Source organism: Aulonocara sp. 'chitande type north' Nkhata Bay, linkage group LG13 (assembly GCF_057382095.1).
Source record: "Aulonocara sp. 'chitande type north' Nkhata Bay isolate Kocher_YH1m ecotype deep benthic linkage group LG13, A_spYH_male_GT1.1, whole genome shotgun sequence".
NCBI lineage: Eukaryota > Metazoa > Chordata > Actinopteri > Cichliformes > Cichlidae > Aulonocara > Aulonocara sp. 'chitande type north' Nkhata Bay.
Window position 1 is genome coordinate 18,818,856 of NC_141356.1, and position 9,388 is coordinate 18,828,243.

Genomic DNA, 9,388 nt, shown 5'->3' on the forward strand with positions numbered 1-9,388 from the left:
TGTTTTACCATAAATAAATATTATCAATGTAACTAAAGTTAATGCAGTACTTGATCCTTTTATTGATTCCATACAGATACATACAGGTCATTTCCTAAAAAAAGGGAAATGTACTATTAATCATTCTATTTCATGTATTTGATTATTTCCGATGTAATTCATATTGTAGAGTAGTAATAGTAAATTACTTCGTGTAATCAAGATGAGAGACCACGGCTATAAAAGCGAAGGTGGATTTGGGAAGTCTGTCGCAGCCATGTCCTGTCCGTATACGCGAGCCACCCATTGCGGAAGGTGCAAGATTGATAAGGAGAGTTTTCAGAACTCAGCGTATATTGCGGGATAGACAGGATCCTTTAGCTCAGCGCGACAGTGTGCTCATAGAGAGATATCGATTTTCCCGTGAGGGTATTATTTACTTAACCAACTTGTTGACGAGGGGGTGCAGGACCACCACCTGTCTTTTTTTGCTCTGCCCTTTTCTTGGTTGCTGTTATAAACAAACAAACAGATTATTTCAGGGTCTCTTTCTTAGAGAATAAAAGCAATATAAGTGATAAATATTACCATTCTGTAGGATATTCTTATATTTCACTTTTACTTGTTCCCATGTTCTAGTGGGTCCTGTTGTGGCTCTAATGTGAAAGAGGATATAATGTAATATAATATAATATGATATAATGTAATATAATATAATAAATTTACCCTACCGCCTACTGGTGTTGGCCAGAGGGGCCGATGGCGCGATATGGCAGCCTGGCTTCTGTCAATTAAACTCTGAAACTCCTGAAATCCCTCAATCAAGAGTTCTTGCTCTGCTGCCGAAAAATACAGAGCGCGCTCCTTCGACATTTTCGCCGACCAATCAAAGGGTTGCCGATCAATGTTTCTACTATCGATGCGTAGCCCCTGTTAAGCCACCCAGTGATCTCACATTACTTCATCCAGCTATACTAATCGTCAACAACAGGTGTGTTCGGAGAACCGGAATAGCGATGATTTGATCTTGGATGTAGTAAGCGAGGTACGAAGAACGGACCCATGTGTGGTAACCCATTCTTTAGTTTCTCATTGTGGCCAGGTGCAGTACACAGCACCATCCAGGAGGTGGCAGCAGTGAACTGTAAAGCTGTTTCCCAACCGCAAGAAATATGAAAAAAAGAAGAAAATGTTCAATATGTCTGCGCCCTTTAGCAAGGTGGTAACGACGCAAGCTGTTTGTAAATGATGTTAATAGGACGTTTCTAGACAATGTTTAAAGAATTAATGACTGGAGCCTGTTCCGATATAGACACCGCTAACTGGAAAAATGGAGTAAAGCATTCGGCAGCTTGACATTTGATTTCATGATCACGTTGAGCTAGCAGGGAACCTACAGTGAGTTGTTTACCTCCTCAGATATTCATATCATGTTTTTGTAGATTAGTTCAGGCTTAATAGTAAAAACCCCGCCCATCAGCCATGTTTTGTCAAAGATTTTCTAAATCCAAAAGAATAATCTGTTGTTGGTTGTAGTATTCCGCATTATAGCTGCTCACCACTGACTTGAACCTGTTACAAAATTTTAAAAAAGTAAAATTATCACTACCGTGTTATATTTACGCCAAGTTGAAGAATTTTTCTTCACTATATAGGCTGTATCGTAACCCTTGTGTTGTGCTCGGGTCAAAAATGGTCCCTAGTATCTGGGAGTAATTTATTTGTGTTAAAACATAAATAAATACCAACTTTTGTATTTTTGAATGAGATTTGGCTAAATGGACTAGAGACCGGCAAAAATCAAGTCTGTTTACTACGCAGTGAATATTTCAGCCACATCTACATGTAAAATGGCTTACAGAAGACTTGTAAACCTTCTGCCCAGAGTAAAAGAGTCTGCCTATAACCTATGGATACCTCACTTTCAAAAACCACCATATGTCTTAAACCAAAGTGTTGAAAATCGAGCTAAAAGAACTCTTTACACCAGCACACCACTGATGGTGAAGTTGCTGTCAGTGGATGAGATTTTTGCCAGGAAGTCTCTGCAGGAGCACCTGAGGAAGACTGAGGCACAGTACAGCGAATGTTTACAAGCCATCAGTGGTAATTTGGGAGAGGAGCAGTGCAGTGAGGATGAACTGAAGGCCAAGAGGACCAAAGTGTCCCTTCTGGCTCCTCTTATCCAGACCATCAGAGAGCTGGACACCAAGCAAAAAGAGATTACAGAGACTGAGACGCTTCTGAAAGGTTTGTGGAGAAAGATCTCTAATTAATAAGCCACAGTTGGCTCTCACTTTGTGAGAGTAGAATCACTCTCAGATTATGGTAAAAATTGTATTTGTGTCTGTTTTTCCTCAAAGATGAAGACCCATCTTTGCGGGAACTGGCAGAAGTGGAGAGAGCAGGCTGTTTGGAAGATATTCAAACTCTTAGACAAAAGGTAGAAACTTGATTTTTTCACTTTGTGATATCAAGGTCTCAACCGAGCTGTTGGTAAATCTTATTGAGCGCGCTGACAGCGTTTCTCTTGGCATTTTCAGTGTTGTTATACTTGTCGCACAGCTGACACATTATCACATTTCTCTTGTTAATCAACATGCATCATCAAATCAGATTCTGGATCTATTGATTCCAGAGGAGGAGACTGATCTGAGTGACCTCGTCCTGGAGGTCACCGCTGGCGTTGGTGGTCAAGAAGCCATGCTGTTCACTGCTGAGGTCAGGAAGTACATATGTGTATTAGTTATTTTAAATTGAATATTTTTATTTAATATTTTTATTCTATTCTGTACAGTTGTGTACTGTATTTATTCTTATTGTATTCTAATTTTTGCCTCATAACTTTTGCACTGTCCACTTCCTGCTGTGACAAAACAAATTTCCCACGTGTGGGACTAATAAAGGTTATCTTATCTTATCTTATCTTATCTTATCTTATCTTATCTTATCTTATCTTATCTTAATATTGCTATTGCAGCAGGCCAAAAACGGGATGCTCACAGACACAATTGCCATCTGCAATAAAGAATAAAGAAAGAATAAAAAAAATAAAGAATTAAGCGAAAGGTTTTTTTTCTGTATTTACATGCCAACTTCCTCTCCCCTTAAGGTGTTTGACATGTACCAGGGCTTTGCTCATCACCACAGCTGGTCCTTTGACATCCTGGAGCACACAACCAGTGAGCTAGGTCAGTCGACACATACATTTCTATTACAAAATCTTCCACAAATGTATTTTTGCCATCATATCATTGTTACATCTTTTAAGAAAACTATCATTACAGTTGTTTTTTTAAAAAAAAATAGATTCCCTTAATTTATTTATTGGATTTCCAAATGAAGGAAAGAAATTAAAATAGATCTGTTCAGTTAAAGACACAAGCTCAGCATCATATATATGAAATCATGTAGTTTACAGAAGCCAAATTTCGAATTACTATATTTACTCATAGCAAAGTAATAATCCTAAAAGACAAAAGAAAGCACAAACAAAAATAATGCCATGCACTAAGAAAACTTCACAGAAAACAGAAATGCTTGTTTAACAAATTTGAGAGAAGAATCAAAACTAATCAAGAATTATTCTTGATTAGTTTTCGGTGGTCTCAGTCACGTGGTCACTCTTACGCTTTTACGGATTTTCTCGTTTAGTATCAGAATCAGAGTGAACTCAATTTTATGTGTCCTTTCCACATGGAAAAGACAGTGTTTGGCAATTTTTGAGCTAGTGACTGAAATTTAGGTTATGAGGTGATGTCTAATTAAAAAAAGAAGAAAAAGTAGATTCGTAAAATATGTGTTTACAAAAAACAGCAAAGGCCTGAAGCTTTGATTTGGTAAAATTGTAATAACTTATATCAAGCACAAGAGGGAGCCCTTGTGTCACAGAAATGCTGAATGTTTGGCAGCATGGATTCAAATAGTGCCAGTAAACAGTGGGCAAAGGTTCATTTTTAAACTTGTAATCTAAAAACATGCACCAAAACAAATACTTTATTCATGGTCACATTAAAAGACTCAATTCATACCTAATTTTTTCCATCTGTTTTTGTATTAGAGTAGTGACATTTTAGCGGTTGTTATAATAAAACAACATCAGGGAAATCAGCTTTTTTTATGCTACAGTGCTTAACAAATTCCTTAGACCACCTATTGTAAAAAAACAAAAACAAAACCCCAAAAATAAGAATACACAAATATTAAATTTATTTATGTTAATCTATGTTAATTATTTGCCAAATAAAAAACTGAATTCACATTTTTTTCACTGCTCACATATGAACAGGTGGACTACGTCACGCCTCAGCTAGTATCAGCGGCCCTCAGAGCTACAAAAGGATGAAGTTTGAGGCAGGAGTTCATCGCGTTCAGAGGGTTCCCAAGACTGAAAAACAGGGCCGGATGCACACCAGCACCATGACTGTGGCTGTGCTGCCCCAGCCCACTGAGGTACAGCTGCACACGATAGATGGATGTATCCAAATAACAAGGATGCTGTTAAAACAGCTCAGTTTGCTTAAATGAATCCTCAATAAACTTACAAAGTTTCCAGAGTGTTTTGTTCTGTTTAGCTGCTGCTTATCTAAATATATGTAGTATGTGTAATTTGTAGTGTTTGTGTGTGTTCTTGTCAGATCTCTTTCACAATAAACCCAAAGGATCTCAGGATAGACACTAAGAGGGCGAGTGGAGCTGGAGGTCAACATGTCAACACCACAGACAGCGCTGTCAGGATAGTTCATCTTCCTACAGGTAAAAACTGTACAAACTGAATGCAATACATGGCAAACAAGTTTCGGGCATCTTTTATTCTTTCCACTAATGGGGAAAATGGACTGTTTTTCATAGATTATTAATGAAAGGAGATGACAGTGCTGTTTAAAGTGGTTGAAAAGAGCTAGGTTAATTGGTGATTGTAAGCTGACTGTAGGTGTGATAGTGAGCGTGAATGGTTGTTTGTGCATATGTATTAGCACTGCGACAGACTGGCAACCTATCCAGGCTGTACCCTGTATCTTATCCAGTAGATAGCCTCCAGATCCCCCACGACCCTGAATTAGATAAGGGGAAGAAAATGTAAGGATGGATAAATGCAGTAAAGTAGATCTTTATTGTGTGTTTGTTGGGCAGGTGTGGTCGCGGAATGCCAGCAGGAGCGATCCCAACTGAAGAACAGGGAGAAAGCCATGAAGTCCCTGAGAGCAAAACTGTACAGCATGAAGCTGGAAGAGGAGACCAGCAAACGCTACAACCAGCGGAAAATACAGGTGGGACACAGTGAGATACAAAGGACAGTTAAATGTAAACCACAGGTGGAAACCATAAAATACAACATAAAGTACAGATGTGATGCTTTGTCTCTAAAACTCTGACATGATGTTGAATTTGACTGGTGTGAAAATATAATGAAAACACAGGTAAGATATTAGTGGTTTTGTTGCTAGAAGTAACAAACATTGCTAAATTCAGTGCTTCTCCTCTTCCTTGTCCTCCAGATCGGCACTAAAGGACGATCAGAGAAGATTCGGACCTACAACTTTTCCCAAGATCGCATAACAGACCACCGGATCAGCTTGACTCTGCACGATTTAAAAAGCTTCCTGCTGGGAGAGGATCTTCTGGATGAAATGAACTCTTCACTTAAGGAGTTTTCCAACCAGGAGATTCTCATGGAACTGCTGGGAGAAAACAGTCAGGACAGCTCATGACTTTGTCTCTTACAGAATGTGCATTTATTTCAAATAGTAATGTAATGCTGGTCATTCCTAGACTGTAAAAACTGTGTGGGGAAGAAGAAGATGATGCATTGAAAGTGGGCACAAATCTCAGCAGTGCCTGATACGAGATGCGTATCTGAAGGTGATAAGCAGCGTCACAACAAACAAAAAAAAGTGGTAAATAAAATGTATGAGCTGCACAGTGATCACAAAGTCGTATGTTTTGGTAACTCGTGAGTTGAAGAAAGAGAAATTCAAAAATTTGATTCTAACACGTTTCATGCAACAGAAATGAAAATGAACACAGCAGATTCTTCATCTGTTTTCATTATAATAGCAGATGGATTCTCCAGTGATTGTCTCATGCTGGGCAGCCTTCAAAAAATGCTGCCAGATGTGTAACAAGTATTAACTGGACAGGACAAGGCAGGAATCTGCTGCCAGGAAAGTCTGAGCTTTTCTGCAGGGGGTGTGTTGAGATGGAGGGCAAAGTGGCCCTAGCCTCTCCTGATCTATTACCCAACCCCAATAAGCCAAATCACCGAATCACACATGTGAAGCTACCCACTCACTGTGGTGACTCACTGTGACCAAGGGAGGAGCTGAAAAAAACTTTAGGTGATTTTTTTATGTTAAATGTTCATACTGCTTAAGCAGGATTATAAATTTTCTCTGCTTCCTTACTACCCAAGAGGTCATCACAGCAGATGGATCTATATATTTGATTTGGCACAGATGTGACACCAGATGCCTTTCTACAACCCTCCTGTTTATTCAGGGTTATAACCTCTGGTCTCAAACTAGGGATGTTTTTAGGCAAACATGTTAACCACTAGACTATGGAAACACTTCAGTAAAAACTTTAAAAACTTGTTCCACCAAAATGCAAAACAGTTATTCAGTACAACATGCTATTTAATCTCTTGCACAGTGCTATTAATCATATACTGTCATCTATATTGGAGCATGGGGGTGGGAAAAAAAAAGTCTGAAAATCAAGCCCAGTGATTTACAGTGCTTAATAAATTTATCAGACCATCTGTCCTAAAACCAAGGAAACACGAATATTTTAGAAATCTTTTAAAAACTTGTTTAAAAGTTATATTTTTATTTATTATTTAAATAGCAAACTGAATTCACGTTTGTATACCTCAATTTGAGGTCACTCACTGGTTACAAATGAATCAAGCATAACTAATTTTTCTGCTCAGGAATGCAAGTGGATTACTTTAATTTGGCATCTTAATAAAAAAATAACATGCTTTACTGTTTTACAAAAAAACAGAAAAAATAGTAGATTCGTGGACCAGAACAATAATTAGATTTTAGCATTAAAAATACAATTTTGATTAAAGAGCTTGCACATACTGGTGAATTAACCATTACAGAAGCACATAAAATTATTTTGGTAACTACCAATACTGGTAATTTAAGGCAGCTGTGGCATAAACTTTAGATTGAATGGTAGTATAATACATTTGTTAAGAACTGTACCGGTATATACCATTCTTGTTGAACTGAATCTGATCAGATATTCTGAATTTAAATTTCCAGTGGACCCCCTTAGCAACCTAATTTTATTTATTTATTTTTAAGTCTTTGAGTTACCCTGTTTCTTGTGGGATCTTGCTCTAATTCAACCAAAATGACCTAATTACTGTTCTCTCTCTGTCTCTCTTTGTTTTTAAGATATGGGGTATTGTGCTTTATTTTTATATGGATGGAAAATACATTAAAAGAACCACCCTAAACCACATTTGCACTTTCTGTATTAAATAGTGTAAACTCTACTTTGTTTATTTAGAAGATACACTGCTCAAAAAGAAAATACAGGGAACACAAAAATAAGACATCCCAGATCTGAATGAATGAAATATTCTTATTAAATACTTTGTTTTTTACATAGATGAATGTACTGAAAATAACATTACACAAAAATTATTAATAGAAATCAAATTTAGCAACCATGAAGATCTGGATTTGGAGTCACACTCAAAATTAAAGTGGAAAAACACACTACAGGCTGATTGAGCGAGACAAGATGTTCCAGATGTGCTCAATTGGATTTCAGGTCTGGTGAATCTTGCAGGAACTGCTGATAAACTCCAGCAATATGAGGTCTAGCATTGTCTTGCATTAGGAGGAATCCAGGGCCAACCGCATCAGCATATGGTCTCACAAGGGGTCTGAGGATCTCATCTCGGTACCTAATGGCAGTCAGGCTACCTCTGGCAAGCACATGTGGCTGTGCAGCCCCGAAAGAAATGCCACCCCACACCATTACTGACCCACTGCCAAACCGGTCATGCTGGAGGATGTTGCAGGCAGCAGTCTCCACGGCATCTCCAGACTCTGTCACGTCTGTCACATGTGCTCAGTGTCAACCTGCTTTCATCTGTGAAGAGCACAGGGCACCAGTGGCGAAGTTGCCAATCTTGGTGTTATCTGGCAAATGCCAAACGTCCTGCACGATGTTGGGCTGTAAGCACAACCCCCACCTGTAGATGTCGGGCTCTCGTGCCACCCTCATGGAGTCTGTTTCTGACCGTTTGAGCAGACACATGCACATTTATGGCCTGCTGGAGGTCATTTTGCAGGGCTCTGGCAGTGCTCCTCCTGTTCCTCCTTGCACAAAGGCGGAGGTAGCGGTCCTGCTGCTTGGTTGTTGCCCTCCTATGGCCTCCTCCACGTCTCCTGATGTACTGACCTGTCTCCCCCATGCTCTGGACACTACGCTGACAGACACAAAAAAAATCTTCTTGCCACAACTTGCATTGATGTGCCATCCTGGATGAGCTGCACTACATGAGCAAATTGTGTGGGTTGTAGACTCCGTCTCATGCTACCACTAGAGTGAAATTTTCTCCATCAACTCCCCACGCTGCCACCTACAGAAGTTCTCTGATGACTCTGCCATAGTCGGCCTCATCACAGGTGAGGACAACTCAGAGTACAGACAGTGGACTCTGGACTTTATTGACTGGTGTCAGCAGAACCACCTGTTGATCAACGCTGGGAAAACCAAGGAGTTGGTGGTGGACTTCCGGAGACGCAGACCCACCACACTGACACCGGTGAACATCCAGGGAGTGGACATTGAGATAGTGGACTCTTATAGGTACCTGGGTGTTCACCTGAATAATAAACTGGACTGGAGCCACAACACTGATGCTCTTTACAGGAAGGGTCAGAGCAGACTCTACCTGCTGAGGCGGCTGAGGTCATTTGGAGTACAGGGAGCGCTTTTAAAGACCTTCTATGACTCTGTGGTGGCATCTGTCATTTTTTACAGTGTTGTATGTTGGAGCAGCGGTTTATCGGCAGCTGAGAGGAAGAGGTTGGATAAGCTCATCAGGAAGGCCAGCTCTGTTCTGGGATGCACCCTGGACCCAGTGCAGGTGGTGGGAGACAGAAGGACTCTGGCCAAAATAACATCTCTGATGGACAGAGTCTCCCACCCCATGCATGTAAATGTTGCTGAACTGCAGAGCTCCTTCAGTGACAGACTGCTCCATCCTAGATGCATGAAGGAGCGTTTCCGCAGGTCCTTCCTCCCTGCAGCTGTCAGACTGTACAATCAGAACTGCTCCCAACAAACATAGACGTTTACATCTGCGCTGTAACTGCAATAAGTTAATTAACCGATTCGCACTACAAGCTGGTTTGCCTCTTATCTGTAGTTATTTTTA

At 39.9% G+C, this 9,388-nt stretch overlaps 1 protein-coding gene across 2 annotated transcripts; it reads left to right on the plus strand.

Moving 5' to 3' along the window:
- The first annotated feature begins 827 nt into the window (after positions 1-827).
- mtrf1l (mitochondrial translational release factor 1-like) lies at positions 828-7,455 on the plus strand. Of its 2 annotated transcripts, XM_086258975.1 has the most exons (9): positions 828-1,377; positions 1,999-2,229; positions 2,343-2,422; positions 2,596-2,700; positions 3,092-3,170; positions 4,268-4,431; positions 4,617-4,734; positions 5,113-5,249; positions 5,478-7,455. In XM_086258975.1, coding segments are annotated over exons 1-9 (1,128 nt in total). In that variant the 5' UTR covers positions 828-1,376; the 3' UTR covers positions 5,691-7,455. The 2 variants fall into 2 exon arrangements, with proteins under 2 accessions (XP_086115101.1, XP_086115100.1); XM_086258974.1 differs by having other exon boundaries at positions 828-2,229.
- The last annotated feature ends 1,933 nt before the right edge of the window (positions 7,456-9,388 follow it).